General features: G+C 55.3%; 2 protein-coding genes across 2 annotated transcripts; one reads left to right on the forward strand and one right to left on the reverse strand.

Annotated features, from left to right (window-relative positions):
• On the reverse strand, positions 1-7,317 carry SNCG (synuclein gamma). The gene is made up of 6 exons (XM_074382184.1): positions 6,673-7,317; positions 4,293-4,520; positions 3,471-3,512; positions 3,014-3,141; positions 565-636; positions 1-285 (listed from the first exon to the last, which is right to left on the reverse strand). The coding sequence occupies exons 2-6, from the start codon at positions 4,411-4,413 to the stop codon at positions 265-267; spliced, it is 384 nt and encodes a 127-aa protein (XP_074238285.1). The 5' UTR covers positions 4,414-4,520; positions 6,673-7,317; the 3' UTR covers positions 1-264.
• On the forward strand, positions 5,332-25,793 carry MMRN2 (multimerin 2). Its single transcript, XM_003929952.4, has 7 exons — positions 5,332-5,754; positions 15,616-15,744; positions 15,831-15,937; positions 16,036-16,116; positions 16,867-17,040; positions 17,178-18,989; positions 23,803-25,793. The coding sequence occupies exons 1-7, from the start codon at positions 5,591-5,593 to the stop codon at positions 24,183-24,185; spliced, it is 2,850 nt and encodes a 949-aa protein (XP_003930001.3). The 5' UTR covers positions 5,332-5,590; the 3' UTR covers positions 24,186-25,793.
• Positions 25,794-26,100: the final 307 nt, after the last annotated feature.

The raw sequence follows: 26,100 nt of genomic DNA on the forward strand, positions 1-26,100 counted from the left end.
TGGAGTGGGCTCAAGTTTTATTTGGAATCATAAAAAAAAATTCACAGCAGCATATGTGGGGTCAGAAGGACCAGAGGCGGGGCGGGGCTGAGGGAGGGCAGTGAGGTCGGTGCAGCAGCACAGGTGATAGGCCAGGGTGGCCAGGCATGAGGGCAGAAGCGTGGGCAGCCACAGGTCACTCAAGGCGGGCACTCCTTGTGCTGGAAGGGGATGGTGTCCAAGGCAGAGGAGCGCTCCTCAGGGCGTCCGCGCTGACCTGCAGCTCTAGTCTCCCCCACTCTGGGCCTGGGAGAAAGAATGACTTGCACACACAGTTCCAGGCCCCAACCCTCACGGGCGACGCTGACTGGGCTGGGAAAGGTTGTCCTGTGTGCCCCACGCCTGACGGGTCATCTGTGTGGGGACCTCCCACTCAGGTTCAAGGTTAGCCCTACCCACAGTCCCCGTGGAGGCTGCAGAAGGTCAGGCGGCCCCTGTGGGCTCTGGAAGGAAGCAGTGAGTCTGTGGGACATGCGGTCCCTACCCAGGAACCCTCCATGGTGCACCCCAGGAGCTAGCTCCTACCTCCTCGGCCACTTCCTCTTCCTCTTTGGCAGCCTCACCCTCCTGTTGGGGAGCAGTTGGCTTCAGGTCCTCCTGTAGGGGAGAAAAAGGGACCTGAGACCACGTGGAGAATGCAGAGACCCCTAGCTGCCTGCAACCAGGCCTTGTCCACCCGGGCCCCAAAAAGGAGCAGAGGCCTTGTGCTTGGAGAGGCTGGAGGCCTCGGCTCTGTCTGACAATGCCAAGGCCTTCCAGGGGCACCAAGTACCCTGGAGCCTAGCTTCACCCTTCAAGCTGGTCCCCAATCTCTGAGAAACCCCTAGTTGGTCTTCATTGATGAGGAACCTGGGTGAGGTGGGTGGAGTGGGGGTGAGGGTGGGCAGAGGCCCCTGAAGCCCCAGACCCCACCCTCAGTAGCTCTACAAGGAAGGCTGATTGGGGTTTACATAGGGACTCTGAGGCCACAGGGCTTGGCATGCAGCTCAGGGGCTCCAAGCTCAAAGTGGTGGGGGGTGTGGGCATCAGGTCAGACTTGCTCCAGGCCCACTCCAGTTTCCAGGAGCATGAGCTCCTCTCCTTGCCTCCTGGACAGGCTCTAGGCTCAGGCTGGTCAGGGCCAGCAGAGGTTACACAACCCTCTCCCACTTCCCGTCTTCTGTCTCCTGCATTCCATGCCAGCCAGACATTTGTGTGAGAGGCCATGACAGCTGGGTGTGTAGGACCAGACTGGTGATTGGCCTGGACACTGGCCTCAGCACCTGCCTCTGGAAAGTCCTGCCACCTCTGTGTTGCCCCAGGGGCATCCTGCCCCTCAGCGGAGTGGGGCATAAAAAGGCAGTGCTGTGCTGGCTGGAGTCGGCCAGGCTCTCCATGGGCAGGGCAGGTACCACTTGTCAAGTCCTGCCACCCTAAAGCTGGTGATGAGGGTAGGGGCATGAGCGGTCAGACCATCTCTGCTGAGGCCTTTCATGGTTCACCGGGAGATGAGTCATGACTGGTTTTTGGGTGTCACCAGGAGATGAGTCTCCCTTGAGGTGGCTCCAAGGGCTCACTAGCCCGCTCCAGGATTCACTGGGAGTGTGGGCACCCTCATCCCAGGGCCTCTTTTGCTGGGGGTGGGGAAGGAGGGGCCTCCTGGGGCTCTATGTGTTCTGCCCAGGGCACTGATGGTGATGATGGTTGCCTTCCTCTGCTGCGTGCAGACATGGGCCAGGAGAATCGCTTCATGGCGGTCATGGCCCTGCCTCATCACACAGCCCAGGGAGATCGACACGCTCACCACCCTCTTGCAGATGAGGACACAGAGGCCCAGAGAGGTTCTTTTGCTTCTCAAGTTCATACAAAGAGGAAGGGGAACTAGGGAGGGAGCAGTTGCTGGCTCCAAGGACATGAAGACCCTGTGCTGGCCCTGGAAGCAGACACCTGGGCGTTGCCCCAGAGCCAGGAGGAGTAGGGCAGCCCCCACCCTTCCACCCACTCACTCCCAACACAGGGGTTCTCAGAGCTGGGAGCCTGGGACTCCACCACCCAGGAGGCCCGCAGCAGGTAGGAGAGCTGGACACTGCTCCCCCACTCCACCCCCAGGTTAGAATCCTAGCCCAGGTTACCACCTAAGATGCCACAGGGTCTCTCAGAGCACAGGCTGCTCAGAATTCCAAGCTCACATGAACTAGCCATGGGCCCGAGGCGCATGAATCTCCACGGGCCTTAGTTTCTACACCCTGTCTCATGGGATTTTCTGTCTGTTGAATGAACTAACAAGCATAAGACGTGCAAGGCCTGCTGTGTCACAGGTGCAGGGACAGCTCACCCGGCCAACACCCGTCCCTGGGGAGCGCCCCACTGCTCCTGTGCTGTCTGCTGTTGGGCCGCACACACACGCGTACGTTCACACACATGCACACCCACACACATTCTCATGTAAATGCACACTCAACACGTGCACACACATACACAGGCAGGTGCAGAGGGTGGGGTCAGACCCAGTTCTGCTTTCCCACCACCAGGGGACGCTGCTTCCCTGCGGCTCCCAGGAGGAGGCAGCAGCCCCGCCCAGCACAGGGAGAAAAGCTGGGTCCAGGGGGCGCGTGTGACTCAGCCTCTGGCCGGGTGATCACTGCCCGGGAGGCTGCCTGTCGCCATGTGGACCCCGTTTTCACTTACAAAATGTGGCGTCTCCTAAATGCTGAGAGCCGTCCAGAGGTGTGGTTTCGAGCCTCACTTTCCTTGTCTATGAGATGGACCCCCGAGTCCCCCCGAAGGGGTGGTTGTGGGGATTCCAGACCCGAATGCGGGTCAAAGAGCAAGCAGGGACCCCACCCCATGCCGGCGCTCAGTGGGTGCTGAAACTGAAGCCAGCCCCCGACTCCCCGTCTTGTTTCCTGGGGTGTGGAGTGGGGTGATGCCGTCTCCCCCAGCGGCCTCTCTGGGCCCGGGAGTGGACGGGGTGGGTCTGAGCGCCGGGGCTCACCTTGCGTACCACCCCGGAGGTGACCGCGAGGTTCTCCGCCTCCTCCACGGTCTTGATGGCCACGGTGTTGACGCTACTCACCACGGCGTCGCTCACGGCGTTGGCCTGCTCCTTGGTCTTCTCAGCCACTGCGGGAGGACACTGGCTGGCCCCGGCCCCGGCCCCGCGGCAGGCCTGCTGGAGTCGGGCACGCAGCCCCTTCCCAGGAGCTCAGAGCCCTGGCTCTGCTGGGACTGCCCCGGCTCCCTCTGACCCCAGGGCAGCTCTGATGCTGGTGAGGGGAAGGGGACGCTCACTCTAGTTTAGCCTCATGGTCTGCAGGGGTCTGTAGGACTTGGGACCCCAGTCTGGGAGTAAGGGAGGACTCTAGGTTGGAGCCCCCCCACTCTCCCCCCGCACTAGGATGCAGGAGCCCCAGGGGGCCCACCCCATGTCTCCTGGCCCCCGGGCTCCTTACCTGAGGTCACGCTCTGCACCACATTCTCCTTGGTCTTGGTTCCTGGGGAGGAAGTGGAGCCGTCAGGCCAGACCCCGCTCCAGGTGTTGGGGGCGGTCAGGACAAACACAACAGAACAGCTGGACAAACTGCAGGGTCGCAGGGGGGTGAGGATGGTGTCTGGGGGCAGGCGGCCCATTCAGAGGACCGCTTCCTGCTGTGTCTAGAGGAAATGATTGGATAGGAAGGGGACAGAAGAGGGGGACAAGAGAGACCCGGCCTGAGGGTCCAGCCCCTGCCTGGGTGTGGCGGGGCCTCGGAAGCAACATTAGGACTGGACGGCGGAGAGCTGAGTCATCAGCTTGATCTTCCCTTCCTCGGAGGGAGCCAGGAGGGTATCAGGCGGGAGGGAACCCTGAGCCTGGGTCTCATCCCCCAGCCCACCCCTTCTCTCTGGGTAGGGTGGGTCCCATGGCCTGGCTGCAGTGGCTCCCGTGTGGAGAGGTTGGGGGCCGCCTGAGCTCCAGGCTGCTCATGGCTCCAGGGACTCCAGGCTCAGGGGAACCTGGTGTGCTTGGGTGAGTCTTTGTGTGTGCACAGACAGGTAGCCAGCCTTGTCTGCAGTCTCTGACACCCAGAGGTCCTGAGGAGGCCAGAGACAAACACACGTGGGTGTGCGCAAGACACTGGATGCTCCAGGGTCTGGACACCCCACCTTGACAGCCAGCACCTCGCCCCCTCCAAAAATGCCTCCCTGGGGCTGGGGAGTAAGATCTGGCGAAGGTAACTGGGCACCCCACCCTCTGGCTGCCGCACTGTCCCACCCTGCCATGCCCCACTTACCCACATACATGACCCCCTCCTTGGTCTTCTCAGCTGCTTCTGTCACCCCTTGCTTGGTCTTTTCCACCGCACCCACCACGCCCTCCTTGGCGATGGAGAAGCCCTTCTTGAAGACATCCATGGTGGGTGCGCAGGGCTGGGCTGCTGCGGGCAGGATGGAGCTGGATCTCCCTGCGAGCTGCGGGCTTGAGCTGGCACGAGTGCTGCCGCAGCGGTCCCGGCTGCCTCCTATTGACGCCGATGAAATATTGATGCGGAGGCCAGCTGGAGCCCAGCCAGCCCCGCGCGCTGTGGGGGCGGGGAGGGAGGGAGGGAGGGAGGGAAGGAGGGAGGCTCGCTCACCCTCACCTTCCTGCAGGATAGGAAGGCAGAGACCAGGCTCCCTGGGCTCCTGCGGGATCAGCCCAGCTCTCATACCTCCTGCCCTCCAGGAGCTGGCCACCTCCCTACCCATCCCTGTCCCTATTCATTTGCTGCCCTGCCCCTGCCCACTCATGGGGGCAGCCCTGGCTGGGTACTCTTGGGTCCCAGGGCGCTGTGTCTATGCTACACCTAGACCGACAGGCACAGAGAGGGGAGGCACCTTGGTCAATGTCCCCAGCATCCTAGGTAGGGCTCGGGACCATACAGGCCTGTCAGGTGAGAGTGGCCAGCCTCCGGCAGCCCGGGCTATGCAGCTACCCACCAGCATCCTGGATGCTGCAAGACCCTGGGCTCCTGTGAGATGCAAGGGGGTGGGGGTGGGGAAACAAAGGGCTTCCCCATGCCCTGATCTCTGCCCGCATGCTGTGTGACCCCAGAATAGCCCCTTCTGTTCTCTGAGCCTCCACCCACTGCTGGCCCCTACAGCCCAGTGCTGAAGGTGCTGAGGAGGCATGGAGTGCCTCCCACTTCCTGGCCAGCAGCGTGGATGGGCAGCAGGTCCCCTGAGACGGACCTGACCACTTCCTGCAGCCCCACCTCAAAGTCCACGCTCTTTTCCTGGCTCCCAGGGAGCAGGGTCCCATAAGGTTGCATTGGCGGGGCCACCCCCTGTGTCTACCACATCCCCAGAGTCCCTGAGCCAAGTCCTCAGGGATAGGAACTGGCTTGTGTGGTTGTCGGCCCCTGTAGGGCCAGCCGGGGTGGTCAGGGGGCCGGACGAGACCCATCGGGTGGGCCGGCCCACACCACTTCCTCTCTTTGTTGTCCTGGTATTTTCTTTTCCTCCTGAGATTTAACTCGAAGACAACGTCACTAGCAGTTTCTGGAGCCACTTGCCAAGGCTGAGCGTGAACTGAGCCTGCCCCACCACCGAGATGATCCTGAGCTTGCTGTTCAGCCTTGGAGGACCCCTGGGCTGGGGGCTGCTGGGGGCATGGGCCCAGGCTCCCAGCACTAGGCTCTCTGATCTGCAGAGCTCCAGGTTACCTGGGGTCTGGAGGGCAGAGGCTGAGGACACCGGCAGGGACCCTGTTGGACGGTAAGAGGGCCTAGGCCTTGGCAGAGGTCATGGGGTAAGATCTGATCCCAGCTCAGACAGAGAAGGACCTCTCTGGACCTCAGGTCCCATCTGTGAAATGGGCTAATAGTATCTATCTGCTGAGCCAGCCCTGAGGCTGAACAAGGAGCCTGGACTGGGTGCTTCAGAGTCCACCCAAGAATGGCAGGGAGTTCCCTGTCTGAGCCATGGCAGAGAATGGGGCTTTTGGGGCTGGCCCAGAGGCACAGCTCCTACCATCAATCACCCATCGTGGGCCCCTGGGGGACTCTGGCTGCAGCCGCTTCCAGCTGACTTGGCCATACCTCCTGTTCTTCGAAAGAAATCAATTCTGAAAGCTGAGACCCAGCAAGGCTGCCCTCAGATTTTGATCTGAGTTCCCTGAGGACTTGGCTCTGACCGCCAGCAGTGAGCAGAGAGGGCCCCCTGCTCTCCAGAGCACAGTCCAGGGAGCTCTGCCTCAGCGCCCCCATAAGTAGGCAGGATGGTCTTGCGACTGGACCCAGGACAGCTTTCCAGCGTTCTCTTTGTACAGGGCCAGGGCCTCTCCTGCTGCTAAGGCGCTGCGCCTGTAAGTCCCCCTCATCTCCAGCTGCCGCTCAGTCGGAGCAGCAGGTGCTGTTTACGGGGCCAGGCACCTTGCCCTGTGTATCTCAGTTCATCCCTCCGACAGCTCCACTTACACAGGAGGAGCCTGAGGCTCAGAGAGGCTGAGTGGCTCACCCAAGGTCACACAGCTAAGGAGCAGGGTCTGAGTCTGACTCTAGAGCTCACACTCGACTCTGCAGCACTCGGAGCCAGCCCCAACCCTCAGGTGCTCCTACCCCCACCCCCCTGCCCCCAGACCTGTTTGGCTAAGGGCAGCCACATGGATTTAGGGAGTGAGAGGGGCCGACTTACCCTTCTCTTTGGGGTGTGAGGGCCACCAGCACAGCGGACCTGCCTGCAATAGGTCTCATTTGGCTTCTGAGTTGCAGGTTTGTCGGGCACTTTTCCTGAAAGTGGATTTGACCAGGGAGGTGAAAGAGGCCCCTTAGTGAGGGAGGGGCTGGTGGCAGTGGCATGGGGAGCAGTAGCTGGGCAGTTGGCCATGGAGAAACCACGTTCCCTCCTGCCCCTAGCTCTGCTCAGGGCTGGGAGGCGCAGGTGATTCTCGGTGGGGGACATCCAGCCACTCTGCTCTGATTTCAGGACCAAGGAAGCTCCAGGGCTGAGTCTCAGGCCACCTTCCTCACGTTGATGAAAGGGAAGATGAGGGGACCCAGTGGACAGGGGGGAGGAGGGAGCTGCTCCTCTTCTTCCCTACCCCCTTGGTTGCAGGGAGGGACATACATTGCTCCCTGAGCCCCAAGGAGAAGGTCTGGAAACTGCTGACAGGCAGCCCTGCAGGGGCCCCTCAGTCATTCCCTGGGGGTCTCAGAGTGGGAGGGTACATGGACCTGGCCCAGGAATGCCCAGGTGTCCCAAGCTTGGAAGCCCCCTGCCTGCAGGGGTTTCCCTCCGGCATCCAGAAGCTTCGGTCTTCACAGGGCAAGCCCCTGCTCTTTCGACAAGCCCGGATGGGCTGGTGGGAAAGGAAGGAAATGCTGCAGCTTCCTGGGCTGGTTGCTTCCAGTGCTCCTGCGACCCGGGAGGCGGAAGCGGGCTCCAGCTCCCGTCCCCGAAGCAAGGGAAGGGGAGGCGGATTGGGTTCCAGTAGCAGGGGTGGTGACACCCACACCGTCAGGAGGAGGCTTGGAAGCCTGAGCCAGGAATTCCATTCGGCATTTGCTGTTCACATCTGTTTCCAGAGCCCCAAAGCTAAGGCAGGCCCTGGATGCAGGTCCCAATAAGACCCTTAGCAAGGAGAAGCTTGCATAGAACCAGTAGGTCCTCAGACTTCCCTGCAGCGGAGGAGTGAAGGGGTTAACTGCTTCCTAAGTCGCCAGGGACCCCAAGGGGCCCAGTCCATGGAGCCAGAAGCCTGAGCCGTAGGACTGCGGGAGGAAGAGGCTCTTTCATGCCCTGGCTTGGGGTGCATAGAATGTGGGCGCCTCAGACCCAGGATTTGCGGTCCCAGTGGAACTCAGTCTGTGGTAGGGACAGTGCTGAGCCCCAGGCAAGGTGTCCCACCTGTCCCATTGCTGTGACAGCTCAGAGGGGTGGGGACACCCCCCAGGGCCACAGAGCTCCTAAGTAACAGGTGAGAGCTGGGGCCCACCCAGGCGTTCTCTGTGCTGTCCCCATGGCCATGCAGGGGACACTGCTGCCAGGAGGTTGGCTGGCCCCAGTCACTGGCCGAAGGTTTTTCCTGACCCTCATGCAAGGAGCATCGGGATTTTCCCAGCTGGGAGCTTGTGGCTCGGGGTCCAGCATATGGCTGGAGGTCACACAGGAGCAGGGCAGAGAGCAGGCTGCCTTCTCTGGGCCACAATGCATCTCTTGCACCTGTTCCTGCCCCCTTTTTCCCCCACCCAGGCACAGAGCCCTTGGCCTGAACAGGGAAGAACCCCCACTGGCCACAGCTGAAGCTTCCAGAACCATGCTGAGGGATTCTCAGCTCTGGGCTGGCAGCGGAGAGAGCCTCAGGCTTCTCTGCCAAGGCCCATTTCTGACTCAAGGACAAAACCCTGTGAGTTTCTCCCCTGGAATGATCAGGTTAATGGCTGGCTTCAGGGCCTCGGAAAATAAGGCTGCGGAGAACACACCCTCCTTCCCAAGGAAGACTCGAGGCCCCCTGGGAGGGCGTTTCCTGGCTGGCGAGGGGAAGGCACTCCACATCATCTGCATAATGCTGCGCCCTCCCCCCACACTCAGGCTCCCTCTGCCTTCCCACCACACCCGTTCTGAGTGCCGCAGAGGCACAGCTCCTTCGCATTTCCGAGAGAGATGGGGGAAGGGCCTTGCTCAAGGTCACTGTGGGTTTGTTCAGGGAGGAGGAGGAGAGGAGAGCACAGGCCACTCTGCTTCCATTTAAAGCTCCAAAGGAGTCCCCGTTCCCTCCCATCTGGGTGGGACCGCAGGTTGGGGCCACAGCAGACCAAGGGCAGGCCAGAGGAGCCCCACATTCACTCTGAGCTGGCACCTGCCCCTCAATAGCCCAATGGGAGATGAGGGCACCCAGCAGGGCTCCCCAAGGGAGGGCACAAAGATGGAGCCAGCCTGACACAGAAGGGCAGAGGGAACAATGGATGCCTCAGCAAGTTGGCCCAGGGTCATGGGCATTGAGGGCCAGCAAGAAGTTGCCAAGAGCTGGAGGAAACCAAAGCAAAGGTCAGGAATGTTCCCAGGGTTCGGGGCCAGCAGCCTGTCCTGTGCCAAGGGAGGGCCTGCCCAGGGTGGGGAGCGTGGGCAGAGAGAACAGTGGCACTGAAGCCCAGGGTCTGGGCAGGTCAGTGGAGAAAGTTCCTGCGCAGGAAGGGTGGGCGGTATAGTTTCCACTTCCAGGAGCTTGAGGTGGAAAGTCCCGGTAACTCCTGGCAGGCTGGACCAGGCCAGGCATGCCTGGGGCAAAGGCCTTCCAGGCCCTCTGCAGTCGGTCAGAGGTTTGCAAGGAATGGAATTTGGTTTAGAGAGAGTTTCTCACCCTTGGCACTACTGGCATTTTGGACTAGAGAATTACATTACTTGGTGTGGGGTGCATAGATGTCCTATGCTTTGTAGGGTATTTGGAAGCATCTTTGGTCCTCATTTGTGAGACACCCAGTCATGGGTAGCACCCACCACCCAGATGCGACGATGCACTTGGGGTGCTGTTATAAGTAAAATTTTGATGCTGCAAAAGAAATAGCACTCGAAGATAAATCCTCTCAGCAAGGCAATTTACTTCTATAGAAGGGTGTGGCTAATGGATGGAGCAATGGTGGGGGCACATGTGGACAAAGGGGGAAGGGAGATTTATGCCTGACAGGGGTTGTCTCTACCGCTGTGTCGCTCCCCTGTTGGCTATGGTTAGACGGCACAAGTTAAGCTAATCCCGATTGACTATTTTAAAGAGAGCAGGGGTCCGAGCTGGAGAGGCAGGGTGGGTGTTTTGTCGGGAAGGATGGTTACAGGTGGGTCAGAGCAGGTAGCCAGGGGTGACCTAGGTCAAAGAAGGTAACTGGAACAGGTGACTGGAGCAGGTGACTGGGAGGAGTCAGGATGGAGACAGGGGCCGGGGGAACAGATGTGAACTACTGATTAGAACCAGTGGGGAAGGGTGTTTACTGATATTACAAGGAAGTTAAACTTTAAAATAGAGAAAGAATAAGAGAGCGGAACATACTGACATACTGATTCTTTGAAGAGAAACTTGGGGTTCACTGTAACAGTGGGTCCCCTCTCCTGTTGAGAACCACTGGTCTAAGAGAGATTTTCCCTTGGGCTGAACCCATGTTCAAGGACTTTCCATGGGGGCCAGGCAGATGTCTGTGCCGGCAAGCATCTCACCTGTGGCTCCTGAGCTCCGAGCCAGCGCTTCCCAGCCCTCTGTTTCAGTGTTGAGTGAGCATTCCTCCCTCCCTTCCTTCTGTTCCTTTTTACTGTTTACTGATCCCTTGGAGATTCACTGCCCCTTCTTGGTATCTGTTCCCACTGCCTGGCATATCAAATCCTGACCCAGTGCCCCATTGTTTCATTCCTTAGCTTTGGAGTCTTGATAGCTGTATAAGAGAAACTCCCTACTCATTTCTGTCTTTTAAAATGCCCTTTTTAAAATTTTGAGACAGAGTCTTGCTTCATTGCCCAGGAGAGAGTGCAGTGTGCAATGTCGGCTCAATGCGGCCTCCACCTCCTTGGCTCAAGCATCCAACCTCAGCCTCCCACGTAGCTGGGATTAAAGGTGCGCACCACCATGCCCAACTAATTTTTGTATTTTTTGTAGAGACAGGGTTGCACCATGTTGCCCAGGTTGGTCTCAAACTCCTGGACTCAAGTGATCCACTCGCCTCAGCCTCCCGAAGTGCTGGGATTACAGACATGAGTCACTGCGCCTGGGTTCCAATACGTTCTTGATTATTCATCTGCATTTTCTCTTCCTGATGAAAATGATTTTTATTTATTTTTATCAGTTGTATTAGTTATACATACTCATTGGCAGAGATCAGAAAACTATGGACAGTGGGCCAAGTCCAACCCACCACGGTTTTTGCTAACAAAGTTTTATTGGAGCGCAGCCACGCTGGTTCATTTACCTATTGTCAGTGACCGCTTTCATGGTCAACAGCAGAGTTGCGTAGATGGGACAGAGTCCATGCGGCCTGGAAAGCCTGAAACCATGGCCAGCATCAGGGGCATGTGACCTGCACAGTCACACACAAGGACCTGCATTCTGAAGGGCCCCACCCTGGGTGTGACCATCTGGAAATTCTTCATACTTTTTGAACAAGAAGCCCCACATATTCATTTTGCACTGGGCCCTGCCAATTATGTAGCTGCTCTTGTGTCAAATATTTGCTATCTGTCCCTTTAGAGAAAAAGTTTGCTGGCCGGGCGTGGTGGCTCAAGCCTGTAATCCCAGCACTTTGGGAGGCCGAGGCGGGTGGATCATGAGGTCAAGAGATCGAGACCATCCTGGTCAACATAGTGAAACCCCGTCTCTACTAAAAATACAAAAAATTAGCTGGGCATGGTGGCGCGTGCCTGTAATCCCAGCTACTCAGGAGGCTGAGGCAGGAGAATTGCCTGAACTCAGGAGGCGGAGGTTGCGGTGAGCCGAGATCTCGCCATTGCACTCCAGCCTGGGTAACAAGAGCGAAACTCCGTCTCAAAAAAAAAAAAAAAAAAAAGTTTGCTGATCTCCGGATTAAGAGTCAACTGGTTCTATAAGGCTTGTTGTCAGAAGCCCCAGCTCCCTCTAGTCCCCAAAGGCAATGACTTTCAACTTTGCAGGTGTTTGTCTCACGTTTACCTCTGTGTCACTAAAGAACATGCTTGCATTGCTACTTCTTGGGAGGTAGCTTTATCTATTTTTATTTTTATTTTTATTTTGAGATGGAGTTTCGCTCTTGTCGCCCAGGCTGGAGGACAATGGTATGATTTCAGCTGACTGTAACCTCCGCCTTCTGGATTCAAGCCATTCTCCCACTTCAGCCTCCCGAGTAGCTGGGATTACAGGCATGTACCACCATGCCCGGCCAGTTTTTCTATTTTTAGTTAAGACAGATTTTGCCATGTTGGCCAGGCTGGTCTGGAACTCCTGACCTCAAATCATCTTCCTGCCTTGGCCTCCCAAAGTGCTGAGATTACAGGTGTAAGCCACCACACCCAGTCCCAAGACTATTATTATTATTATTATCATTATCATTATTATTATTATTATTTGAGACGGAGTTTCGCTCTCGTTACCCAGGCTGGAGTGCAATGGCTCAATCTCGGCTCACCGCAACCTCCGCCTCCTGGGTTCAGGCAATTCTCCTGCCTCAGCCTCCTGAGTAGCTGGGATTACAGGCATGCGCCACCATGCCCAGCTAATTTTTTGTATTTTTAGTAGAGACGGGGTTTCACCATGTTGACCAGGATGGTCTTGATCTTTTGACCTCGTGATCCACCCGTCTCGGCCTCCCAAAGTGCTGGGATTACAGGCTTGAGCCACCGCGCCCCGCCAAGACTATTATTTTTAAAGTGCTACACAATGGTTTTTTGTGGATTTTTTTTTTTTTTTGAGATGGGGTCTCACTGTGTTGTCCAGGCTGATCTTGAACTCCAGGCCTCAAGCAGTCCTCCCATCTCAGCCTCTTGAGTAGCCGGGATTACAGATGCAAGCCACCATCCCCGGCTTGCATAGTGGTGTTGATGTGCAGGCAATATTTCAAGCCACTGCTCATCAGATAGTCTCCTGATGAGGGATATATGGGAGGTAAATGTTCTGGAACCTGGGTTGTTTGAAAATCTCCCAAAGTGGTGCTTTGAAGCTAGGAATTGAAATTCTTCACTTCCGGAATGTATTTTTTGTTTGTTATTGAGACAAGATCTCACACTTTTGCTCAGGCTGGAGTGCAGTGGCATGATCATAGCTCACTGCAGCCTCAGCCTCCCGTGCTCAAGGGATCCTTCCACCTCAGCCATCTGAATAGCTGGTGCACACCACCACACTAGGCTAATTTTTGAATTTTTTGTGGAGATTGGAATCTTGCCATGTTGCTCAGGCTGGTCTCAAACTCCTGTGCTCGAGTGATCCTCCTTCCTCAATCTCCCAAAATGCTGGGACTACAGGCATGAGCCACCATGTCAGACCTGATTTTTTTTTCGTTGATGATTTTCTCCCTCTGTTCTTTCTGAAATTTCTATTATTTGGATGTTACATTTGCAAGACTGGTTCTCTATTTTTCTTTTCTCTCTCCAATTTTTCATCTCTCCATTTGCTCTTTCAGAGAAATTTCTTTAACTTTACCCTCTAACATTTCCATTAAATTTATTTTCATTTCTATTGTTATGCTTTTAATTTCCAAGAGTACTTTTTTGTTCTCTGAATGCTCACCCTTTCTCTCCCATCCCTCTTCACTTTTTTTTTTTTCATAGCTTCCTGTTCTTGTTTCTTGGATGCAGTAATTTCTCTTATCAATCTGGAAATTTCAGTGCAAGAGTTTGACTCCTTACACAGTCATGGTTTTGGTCCAAGTTGACATTTTTCTGTTTGTCCACTTTGACCTTTTTTTTTGAGATAGAATCTTGCTCTGCACCCAGGCTGAAGTACAGTGGCATAATCATGGCTCACGGCAGCCTCAAACTCCTCAGCTCAAGCAATCCTCCCGCCTCATGCTTCTGAATAGCTGGGACTACAGGCACGTGCCACCACACCTGGCTAATTTTTTGTAGAGATGAGGTCTCACTATGTTGTGCAGGCTGGTCTCAAACTCCTGGGCTCAAAGGATCCTCCCACCTCAGCCTCCCAAAGTGTTGGGATTACAGGTGTGTGCCACTGTGCCTGGCCCTTTTTTGGAACAGAATGTTTCTCGGGTAAATCTTGGATGTCTGCTCACTTAAGAGGAAAAAGACTGAGAAGCTGACTGGAAGCTGGGGTGTATGGATACCCCTTTCTGACGTGTTTTGTCTGGCCTAAGAGTTTCTGGTTGGCAGTTTCTATGGGAGAACCCCTGGTGACAGCAGCTTTGGGTCTTTGCCTCTCCACTGGCTCATTTTCCTGAGAAGCTTTTCCAGTCTGCTGCTGAGAGGGTAAAGCAGGCTGAGGGCTCAGCACTCAAAACATGATCACTCAAATCCCCTCAGTCCCTCGCCCCTGCCTTTCCCAGCACTATCCCTGTGTGACAGTGCCTGATGACCCCAGGAAAGAGACTGGCTCCAGATAGCCACTTCATCACCAAGGCCTCTGAACACTGCTTTCTAACAGCTCACAGATGTGGCCACTTCTCCTATGTCCACCATCGCTCAGTCCGAGCTGCCGTCATCTTCCCCTACCCCTGGACACAGCTGCCAACATCTTGCCCTCCCATCCTCTCTGCACCCAGGAACCAGGGTTTCACGCCACTTCCCTGCTGTAACCCCTCCACAACTTCCCAGGCCCTCAGGACACGGGCCAGCTCTCTGCAAGGTCTGGCTTCTCTCTTCACCTCAGCCTCTCTCTGCAGCCCCTTCCTCACCCCCACGCACCCCTGTCACATCAGGTGCCTCATCCGATTTTCTGGCTTGAAGACACAGCTCATTAGCTCCTTCTCCTGAAAGTCTCTGCAGATCCTAGCACCCCTCACCCATTCTGAGAGTACCTACTCTCCCTGGGGACACTGAAGGGAAAGTCTGCACCTCCACATCCATACTCTGAGCTCAAGCCCTGCACCTGGCACCCAAGAGGTGCCAAGCTGCACTGTGCCACAGAGATCATTGCCACTTGCAACTCTGACAAGCTCTGTCCTGGGAACTGGCTGCCTGGGGAAGGGCTCTCTGACCCACTGCCACTGACTCTATGGAGTCAGCCACCAGGTCAGTGAACTGGGGCTCCATCAGCATGAGCGTCCCCCGCTCCTGGAACACCATAGTACATGCTGGTGAAGGGCCAGGATGGAGGGGCTACCTCTCAGGTGTGCAGGATGCTGCGTGTGACCCCCTGCCACCCTGCATGACCTCGATGAGGTGACCACTCCCAGAGAGGACGCTGCTCCACCCAGCTGCTTACCTTCCCCTAGGACAACTGTTTGAAAGCCTCTTTCTAGAATGGTCCTAACGAGCATGGCCAGGGAGCTGGTCCCTCACGTTAAGTAGCAGCTGGGCAAGCTGCCAGGGCAGCTGGAATGGGGCGGTAGAGCCATGTTCACAGAACACTTGTCAGGAGCCAGGCACCTGGGGCTCCTCTGCCCACTCAGAGGAGGGCATTATGATCGCCGTTGTATAGATGGGGAAACAGCAGCCACCTAAGTGTGTCATGGGTTCGCACAGCCGGAAAGTGTGAGGGATTCGAACCCAGGACTCTCCAGCCTCAGCTGCACCCTGCAGCCTCCCTGGTACCAGGAAAAACAGCAAGAGCCTTTCTGGCTTTGCGGCTAACCTCGTCAACAGGAATCCATTCAGACAGCTGCAACACACACGGTGTTTTCCCCACACTCTGGCTGTTAGTTTTGTTGGCTAAAACAGTTATCACCCGGGAGCTGCTTTTCACAGTTCTAGATTCTGGCTGGTTTCTCAGCCTCTCTGTGCTGGTTAGAGGAGGCTTCGGGAAGGTGGTGGAGCAGGTGCCCTCTTTGCAGGCAGGGATTGTGAAACATTTGCTCTGGAGCCCAGGGATGAATAATGCAGAGGGCTGTCTCCTCAGGATAGTGGAGTCCAGAATTGCAGCACTGCTCAGGCAGGAGGCAGGGACCCGTGGCTCTGTACCAGCACCCTCTGTTGGCCTGGATGCGGCTCAGCTGCTCTCTCCTCTGCCTTGTTTTCCAGAAACTGGTGCCCCTACCCGATGTCCAAGCTGGTCACCTTACTAGCTGTTTGCAAAACAGAGAAATTTCTCATCCACTCACAGCAGCCATGTCCGCAGGGGGCTCCAGACTGCCAGAGAGTCAAAGTCATGTGAGTGGCGGGGGGTGGAGCGAGCCATTTGCCCAGGCCCGGAGCAGGCCCTCCCTGGAGTCACTGAGCCAGCCCTTCTCCTCCAGGTACCGAATGGCCCACAAGCCAGTGTACCACGTCAAGCAGAAGGTGTTGACCTCCTTGGCCTGGAGGTGCTGCCCTGGCTACACAGGCCCCCACTGCGAGCACCACGGTAGGGCTCCCTACGGCCCCCTCCCCATTTGACCACTGATTCCGAAGGTCAAGCAGCTTCTCTGACCACTGGGTCAATATCTAATGCTTTCTTTGCAGATTCCATGGCAATCCCTGAGCCTGCAGATCCTGGTGACGGCCACCGGGAACCTGGGGATGGACCAATCAGCTTCGAACCTGGTGTGTTCCTTATCAGAAGGGGCAGGCACCCTGGTGGAGCCCACATCACCAGCTGGCCCTTTCTCCTGTGATACGGCAGTGCCATTTCAGGGAAACCTTGCCTCCAGAATCAGCAAGGCCTCCTCTGTGGCTTGCACCACCTCCCACCTTGAAGGCCAGGCTCACGGGGCCCTAGCTGCCTGCTGGCTGAGCACACATACCCTTTTCCTTCACCCCATCTTCTGGGAAGGACTGGTTCATTTGGGACTTTCCTTGCCCCCCCCCCCCCCCGAACCACACAAGCCCTGTGCCTAGAAAAAAGCTTTCTCACCCTTCCCCACAGCCCTAACCAGGGCCAGGGAGTCATGCTGTCGTTGGTCTTGGAGTCAGCACAGGAAACCCACTGAGAGACACCATTTGCAGCAGGGCCCTTCGAGGTTGGGGGCCAAGATTGAGAAAGCAAATGAATTTCATCATGTGATGAAGTATTTACTGACAAGGGCTGCAATGAATGATGTGAGGCCATCTGCATGTGCTTAAAAGGGGAGTGTGCCATTATTGATTAGTCATGTCTGCTGTGGGTGTAGGCGGCAGAGTGAGGGCTCACTTGCAATGCATTTGCTCTCCAGGGGTTTAAGGGTTCTAAGCCCCTGCTCAGAGGACATCAGCAGCTACCTTCCCTGTTCTCAGCCCTCAACTCTCCTCTGAACCTCATGGTCTTCCCAAGCCTGGTGAGTTAGCCCTTGACATTTATGTCTGCTGTGTATTCAGGCCACCTTGCTGCAGTGATTGGTGAGGCTGAGGTGCAACAGGAACGGCAGGAACACCTGCAGGGAGATCTCCAGAATGATGTGCACCAGGTGGCAGACAGCCTGCCAGGCCTGTGGAAGGCCCTGCCTGGTAACCTCACAGCTGCAACGTTGGAAGCAAATCAAACAGAGCATGGTGAGCGGCAGGCTTCAGGAACTAAGGAAGAGCCTAGTCCATTGAGGGGAGTGGGGGAGGACCCTGCTGGTCCCAGCCCGGGAGGAGTGTCTGCTCCTGCAGGGCTTGTGTCACACTGCATGTCTGTTCTGTTGCAGAGTTTCCTGATAGATCCGTGGAGCAGGTGCTGCTACCCCATATGGACACCTTCCTCGAAGTGCATTTCAGCCCCATGTGGAGGAGCTTTAATGAAAGTCTGCACAGCCTTGCCCAGGCCATAAGAAACCTGTCTCTTGATGTGGAGGCCAACCGCCAGGCCATCTCGAGAGTCCAGGACAGTGCCATGGTCAGGGCTGACTTCCAGGAGCTTGGTGCCAAATTTGAGGCCAAAGTCCAGGAGAATGCTCAGAGAGTCGGTCAGCTGCAGCAGGACATGGAAGACCGCCTGCACGCCCAGCAGCTTACCCTGCACCGCTCGGTCTCGGAGCTCCAGGTCGATATGGACACCAAATTGAAGAGGCTGCACAAGGCCCAGGAGGCCCGAGGGACCAATGGAAGCCTGGTGGTGGCAACGCCCTGGGCTGGGGCAAAGCCTGAGCCGGAGAGTCTGCAGGCCAGGCTGAGCCAGCTGCAGAGGAACCTCTCAGAGCTGCACCTGACCACGGCTCTCAGAGAGAAGGAGTTGCAGAACACCCTGGGGGACATGAGGGCCACCCTGACCCAGCATGGGGATGAGATCAAGGAACTGTACTCCGAATCGGACGAGACCTTTGATCAGATCAACAAGGTGGAGCGGCAGGTGGAGGAGCTGCAAGTGAACCACACGGCGCTCCGTGAGCTGCGGGTGATCCTGATGGAGAAGTCTCTGATCATGGAGGAGAACAAGGAGCAGGTGGAGCGGCAGTTCCTGGAGCTCAACCTCACGCTGCAGCACCTGCAGGGTGCCCACGCCGACCTCATCAAGTACGTGAAGGACTGCAACTGCCAGAAGCTCTACTTAGACCTGGACGTCATTGGGGAGGGCCAGAGGGGCGCCACGCGCGCCCTGGAGGAGACCCAGGTGAGCCTGGACGAGCGGCGCCAGCTGGACGGCCCCTCCCTGCAGGCCCTGCAGAGCGCTGTGGACGCTGTGTCACTCGCTGTGGATACGCACAAAGCGGAGGGCGAGCGGGCGCGGGCGGCCACGGCGCGGCTCCGGAGCCAGGTGCAGGCGCTGGACGACGAGGTGGGCGCGCTGAAGGCGGCCGCGGCCGAGGCCCGCCACGAGGTGCGCCAGCTGCACAGCGCCTTCGCCGCGCTGCTGGAGGACGCGCTGCGGCACGAGGCGGTGCTGGCCGCGCTCTTCGGGGAGGAGGTGATGGAGGAGATGTCTGAGGAGGCCCCGGGGCCACTGCCCCTGAGCTACGAGCAGATCCGAGTGGCCCTACAGGACGCCGCCATCGGGCTCCAGGAGCAGGCGCTTGGCTGGGACGTGCTTGCCGCCAGGGTGGCGGCCCTGGAGCAGGCCTCGGAGCTCCCGCGGCCGGCAGAGCGCCTGGAGCCCAGCCACGACGTGGGCCGCGAGGAGGCCGCCACCACCACCCTGGCAGGCCTGGCTCGGGAGCTCCAGAGCCTGAGCCATGAAGTCAAGCGTGTCGGAGGGTGCTGTGAGGCCAAGGCGGAGGCCGGGGCAGTCTCCTTCAACACCTCCCTCGACGGCCTCCACGGTGCACTCTCCGCCACCCAGCGCAGCTTGGAGCAGCACCAACAGCTCTTCCACAGCCTCTTTGGGAACTTCCAAGAGCTGGTGGCAGCCAATGTCAGCCTGGACCTGGAGAAGCTGCAGACCATGCTGAGCAGGAAAAAAAAGCAGCAGCAGAAAGGTCTGGAAGCTCCCCGAAAGAGAGACAAAAAGGAAGCGGAGCCTTTGGTGGACGTGCGCATCACAGGGCCTGTGCCAGGTGCCTTGGGTACGGCGCTCTGGGAGGCAGGTGAGTTCCTGTGCCCAGGAGACTGGGCGAGTCTAGGAGGCCAGGGTGGGCTGCCAGCAGCTCTTCTGCCTCCAAGGGGGCCAGGACGAAAGAGAACAGGACGGCCATCAGTCACCCCTACTCGGGGTCCACCCTCCCCTTGGCCCAGCTCCTTTTCAGAGCTGTGGGCCTCACAAGCTACCTGGCTTATGGGGAGGCAGAAAAAGTCACAAGAACCACCTGCTAGTGCCAGAGCCCACGAGCAGGCAGAGCCCAATGCTCCTGCTGCAGAGAGGGGAGTGTTCCCACCCTGCCAGGGCAGCCCTCAGGTCCCCACATCTCAGCTCTTCACTGTACCCGCTTCGTCCCCATGTGCCAAGCCACTGTATCCAGGGAGAATGTGGATAGAGATTGTGGCCTCTTGCCATGGGCAGCCCCACTTAGCCGCTGTTTCACATTCCATGATTTAGTTGTTTTTTTTTTTTCTTTTTTTGGGAGATGGGTCTCACTTTGTCAACCAGGCTGTAGTACAGTGGTGGGATCACAGCTCACTGTAGCCTCGACCTCCCTGGGCTCAGCTGATCCTCCCTCTTCAACCTCCAGAGTAGCTGTGACTACAGGCACATGTCACCATGCCCAGCTAATTTTTGTACTTCTTGTAGAGATAGAGTCTTGCTACCGTTGCCCAGGCTGGTCTCAAACTCCTGGGCTCAGGCAGTCTGCCATCTCAGCCTCCCAGAGTGTTAGGATTATAGGCATGAGCCACTGTGCCCAGCCTCAATTTCAGTTTCTTGTATCAACCATGATCAGAAAATAGGTGAGTACAGTACAATAGGATTTGATAGCGGGGGAAACCACATTCATATAACTTTTATTACAGTATACACCCCAGTGGACTGTACAGGGAAAGCTGTGGGCCCTGAAAGGAACCCATTCTCTGCAAATACAGTTAACCCGTATCACTGCTCTGTGCTAGGTCCCCTTCCTGGACTTTACCACAGTGACCCATCCCAACAGGTCAGTGACACACTCATCAGCACTACCACCTTACCTGAAACTGAGGCACGAACAGCTAGTGAGCGGCAGGGGAGTGCTGTCTTTAGGGTGCTGGTTCGTCCCCTCCAAAAGGCCCTCCATGGCTGGTCCCTGCAGGTCCTTGGGCCTGGGAGCTGGCTCTGAGGCTGAAGGGATGTATGACCAAACTTCCCATCCGCTCCCTGAGCATGGCTCTGGGAGGGGGACAACTAGGCTCTGTGTCTTAAATGACTCTGCCCGAAGCTGGCCTTGGAGCTGGGGCCATTCCCCACCCAGACACAGGGCTAAGAACAAGGCCACCACTGCTATGTGGCAAGTCTAAGGCCTTGTCAAAGTCCCATCCCAGGCAGTCCCGCCACCGTTGACCCTCCCTGTGGCCCAAGAGGCAATGCAAAGCAGTGAAAGGCACCTAGGGTCTATCATCACCTGTCTGTTTCTTCCTCAGTAAAATGGCAGAATCCCAACTCACGTCAAAGTTATGAAGACAGCTGCATTTACCAAACACCTAGCACGAGGCTTACCTCACGTAGGAAGCCAGTCAACGTTTTCCCGTTTCCCCAGCATTTTCAGGGCCAGGCTGTGTCAACATACACTGACACTACCCTCGTTTCCTCTCGTGCATGGTGCAAGGCTTCAATATGCTGATGACTTTTCAGAATTTGCTCGATGGTTTAGGAATGTGTTCACTACAATGATCGTTTGTTTAAAAAAAATGTTTTCCTTAAAAACAAATTTCCGGACCGGTGTAGCGGCTTACACCTGTAATCTCAGCACCTTGGGAGGCTGAGGCGGGTGGATCACTTGAGGCCAACAGTTTGAGATCAGCCTGGGCAACATGCATGGCAAGACCCCATCTCTACTAAAAATACAAAAATTAGGCCAGGCACGGTGGCTCATGCATGTAATCCCAGCACTTGGGGAGGTCGAGGAGGAGGGGGAGGCTGCAGTGAGCCGAGATGGTACCACTGCACTCCAGCCTGGGCAAGACAAAGCAAGACTCCGTCTAAAACAAACCAACCAACAAAAATTAGCCAGGTGTGGCAGGCACCTGTAATCCCAACTCAGGAGGCTGAGGCAGGAGAATCGCTTAAACCTGGGAGGCAGAGGTTGCAGTGAGCCGAGATTGCTCCACTACCCTCCAGCCTGGGCTATAGAGTAGGGCTGTCTCTAACACACACCCACACAAACACACACACACACGACTGTCTCAAACACACACGCGCGCGCGCACACACACTCTTCCCTTAATTTGTTTGCAGGAATGTGTGCCCTGCAGGGAAGCGCACTCTAAGTTTGCACGGTCCTTCCCGCATCTTGTGGCCTGTCGGGCGCAAGGCTGGGTGGGGTCTCCCTCTGCGGAGGAAGTCCCCGCGCAGGCGCCGGGCCGCAACGGCCGGAACCAGGGCCCAGCACCGGCAGAGGGCGCTGCGGACCGGCCTTCCTTCGGCTTGGCGAGCGCCCCACCTGCTGGGTGTTAGGGGATTGCAGAAGCAGCCGCAAGCCTCCGACTTGGCACAGTCTTTTTTTTTTTTTTTTTTTTTTGGAGACGGAGTTTGGCTCTTGTTGCTCAGGCTGGAGTGCAGTGGCCCGATCTCGGCTCACCGCAACCTCTGCCTCCTCCCAGGTTCAAGCGATTCTCCTGCCTCAGCCTCCTGAGTAGCTGGCATGCGCCATTAAGCCCGGCTAATTTTGTATTTTTAGTAGAGATGGGGGTTTCTCCATGTTTGTCAGGCTGGTCTCAAACCCTGACCTCAGGTGATCGATCCGCCCGCCTCGGCCTCCCAAAGTGCCGGAATTACAGACATGAGCACTGTGCCCGGCCGACTTGGCACAATCTTAACACAAATGGGAAAGCTATTCTCAACTCTCTAATTCTCAGAAAATTAGAACTCAATCCAGAACTGGAGAAAAGCAACATTTCTTTATTCACAAGGCTATTGCTGGATTGGGAGGCAAAGAGCTGGGGCTCTAGTTCCAGGATCCAAGTCACTAATTGCTCAGCAAACCGTTCCTTCTCAGGCCTTGGTTTCATCACCTAAGAAATGGGGACTTTGTTTTCAACTCCTAGAGAGGGAGCAAGTTGAGGAAACCCATGGTGGGCATGACCTTGTTGGTGCCATGGCCAGTGTCACAGCCAGGACCCAAGCAGGACTCACCTTTCCCATGCTGTCTCATGACCCTGTCCCCAGCTGCCCAACCATCCTGGCCAGGCAGCATGGCTGGCTTCTTCCTGGCTGTTTGTCCACCCTCCACACATGGCAGCTTCCTCTGACTCTGTGTCCATGCATGGGCCTGGCACCGGTGTTCTGTCTGTGTTCCTGTCCTAAGACTAACTAAAATGCACCCTGCAGAGAACCAGAAGTCAAGAGATTCAAGGTCTGCTCCCTGGAGGCTTGGTAATTTACTAGTTGTGTGGTCTGGAGCAATAAGCTTTTTCTTTCTGGGCCTCAGTTTACCCATATGTAACCTCAGGGCTCTGTGAACATTTTGAAAAACCACATTAAGATGACCAGCTTGGCCAGGGACGGTGGCTCACACCTGTAATCCCAGCACTTTGTGGGGCTGAGGTCCAGTCTGGGCAACAAGAGACACTTTATCAACTAAAAAAAAAAAAAAAAAAGACCAGCTTGAAGGGGCTTCTCTTCCCTGGCTCCACCTGCTCTTTCCTTCTTTTTCCAAGGTTCTGTCTCCAACATCCAGGAGGATCCAGCCTTCATGGCTCTGCAGTTACCTCCCCGGTGTTAGCATTATTATTACCTTGAGGATGGATATTTTCTCTCCCTTGAGTATCTCAACATTCCTAGCAAGTAGCGGTTGCCTAGGAGTCAGAGACCTGTGTTCCTGTCCCAGCCTGCCATTTGCAAATCATGTAGCCTTGGGCAGCCGGTGAAGAATTCAGCCCATTTTGTCAGTCAGAGTTATTGCCCATCAGAGTTACTGTCTTTCAAGGAAGTTGGGAGGAAATGGGATCAAATGAGATAGTGCTTTGTGGTCAGGCATGGTGGCTCACGCCTATAAGACCAATGTTTTGGGAGGCTGACACAGGAGAATCGCTTGAGATCAGCCTGGGCAACATAGTAAGACTCTTTTCCTACCAAAAAAAAAAAAAAAAAAAAAAAAAAAAAAAAAAAAAAAAGCCGGGCGCGGTGGCTTAAGCCTGTAATCCCAGCACTTTGGGAGGCCGAGGCGGGTGGATCACGAGGTCAAGAGATAGAGACCATCCTGGTCAACATGGTGAAACCCCATCTCTACTAAAAATACAAAAAATTAGCTGGGCATCGTGGCACATGCCTGTAATCCCAGCTACTCAGGAGGCTGAGGCAGGAGAATTGCCTGAACCCAGGAGGCGGAGGTTGCAGTGAGCCGAGATCGTGCCATTGCACTCCAGCCTGGGTAACAAGAGCGAAACTCCGTCTCAAAAATTAATTAATTAATTAATTAATTTAAAAAAAAAAAGGCTGCAGTGAGCCATGGCTGCCAGCCTGGGAGACAGAGTAGACCCTGTCCCCCCTGCACCACCCCCACACACACACAAAAAAGAGAGAAGGCGTTTTGTTAAAAGGTACATCAGCTGAGACAACAGACTTGCATTTTCCCTCCTCTCAATTAGTGGAAAACTGAGAACTGGCCATCTAGCTCTGCTCCTTGCAGTAACACAGCCATTGGGAATATATAGGTTATCTAGAAATAGTCACCTATTTCCAGTACTAGTAAGGTGAGGACGGTGGGTCTCAGGGTTTAGTTTCCCATCCAAGGGTGTAAGAGACGAGTCACTGAGCACTTTCCTCTTTTGTTTCAGGGTCCCCTGTGGCCTTCTATGCCAGCTTTTCAGGAGAGACTGATGCCCTGCAGACGGTGAAGTTCAACACTATGCACATCAACGTTGGCAGCAGCTACTTCCCTGAACATGGCTATTTCCGAGCCCCTGAGCGTGGTGTCTACCTGTTTGCAGCAAGCATTGAATTTGGCCCAGGGCCAGGCACTGGGCAGCTGGTGTTTGGAGGTCACCATCGGACTCCAGTCCATACCACTGGGCAGGGGGGTGGAAGCACAGCAACTGTCTTTGCTATGGCTGAGCTGCAGAAGGGTGAGCGAGTGTGGTTTGAGTTAACCCAGGGATCAATAACAAAGAGAAGCCTGCAGGGCACTGTATTTGGGGGCTTCCTGTTATTTAAGACCTGAACCCCAGCCCCGCTCTGATCAGACATCATGGACTTGCCCAGCTTTCCTTAGCCTGGGCCTCTAGCCAAGGATGGGTTGGAGATCATTTAGCTGGTCTGTGTCTTCCCTGGGAAACTTTTGCAAAGACAGTGTGGTGTATGTGGCCTCCCTCCAGCTGCACGGGGCTTGGCCATTTCTCCATGACGAGAAGGACTGGAATGCTTCCCCAGGCAGGACGTGGTCCTAGGAAGCCTCAACCTTGGCTTGGCATGCCTGCTCAGACAGCACACCGTGGGCGCCAGCTCTTTGCCTCACCCTGTATTCTACAGCTTCTTTGGTGTTTTGCTCCTCCTGTGGTTGGAAACTTCTGTACAACATTTTAAACCTTTCTCTTGCTTCCTCTTCTCTCCTCCCTAATCGTATGATAGAAAGTCATTTTTTTCCCAGGAGGAATGTTTACAATGAAGGTGACATTTTGGCCAACACTGGAAAGCACTAGAGGGCAATGGGATTAAACCAACCTGTTTGGTCTCTGTCAGTCATGGACAGACACGAAAGCCTGGCCAACCCAGGGAAAGAAAATTAGCATCTTCAGTATCAGTCATTCCTTGTATGATATGGCTTGGCCATGTCCCCATCCAAAATATCATCTTGAATTGTAGCCCCCGTAATCCCCCCATGTCAAGGGAGAGGCCAGGTGAGGGTAACTGGATCATGGGGGCGGTTCCCCCATGCTGTTCTCATGACGGTGAGTTCTCACGAGATCTGACGGTTTTATAAGTGTTTGGTAGGTCCCTCTGTGTTCATTCTCCTTCCTGCCACCTTGTGAAGAAGGTGCCTTGCTTCCTCTTCACCTTCTGCTATGATCGGAAGTTTCCTGAGGCCTCCTTGGCCATGAGGAACTATGAGTCAAGTAAACCTCTTTCCTTTATAAATTACCCAGTCTCAGGCAGTTCTTTATAGCAGTATGAAAATGGACTAATACACTGGTATTTATCTGTAACTTTAATGTCATGTCTTTGTCTCCTTGCCTCACACAGGGTGAAGGCCAAGACATGCCAAACATGAACTAAAGTGTGCAGGGCCTTCACCTTTTTTACTTCCTCCAGTATCTTAGGACCATGGAAATTCTTGTTAGCATCTCTAACAAGGAGGGAGCTAAGGGAGGAGGGAAGCAAGACTGTAAAAATCCCCCTCAATAATGATCAACTTTGGAATAAAGTGATGCCCTTCAAATCTCTGCCTCACTCTGGAGAGCAAAAATAATTGGTAGAGTAAGTAGAAATATGGAACGTGAAACTACATGGCTAAATGTGACTTTGATTATTCCAGGTCCTGTTACATAGAATGATTTCAGTTCTTTCTACATAAAATACTTGGAGGCTTCCACACTAGGCAAAGACACTGACACTGTACTAGACACTACAGGTCGTAATTGCAATTATTCCTGTAATATACCAGCATGTGGTTTTCAAAACAGTTCAGATCCTGGAGCAAACTGGCCTAAGAAAGCAGTCATCCAGCTGTCAGAAAATCAAGTGTTGTTTTGGTATTAGGTACTCAAAATTTGTTGAATATAGTCTTCTCCATAAGAAAATCAGATTGCTGAGGCAAGAGAATCACTTGAACCTGGGAGGCAGAGGTTGCAGTGAGCCGAGATCGCGCCACTGCACACTACAGAAAAAGCAAGACTCTGTCTCAAAAAAAAAAAAAAAAAGGAAGAAAAGAAAATCAGATTGAACTTGGTAGTGAGTTGCTTGTTGGCATTAACAAGGTTACTAGCACTTCTCATGGTTGCTTGTTGGCGTTAGTTAACAAGGTTACTAGCACTTCTCATTGTTTGCTAGGAATCATTAGTTCACTTGTTCCTCAGAATTTATTTAGTACTAAGTTTTGTGCACTCAATGTGTTAAAACATCAGTGTTAAAAGGAACAG

Source organism: Saimiri boliviensis, chromosome 12, assembly GCF_048565385.1.
Source record: "Saimiri boliviensis isolate mSaiBol1 chromosome 12, mSaiBol1.pri, whole genome shotgun sequence".
NCBI lineage: Eukaryota > Metazoa > Chordata > Mammalia > Primates > Cebidae > Saimiri > Saimiri boliviensis.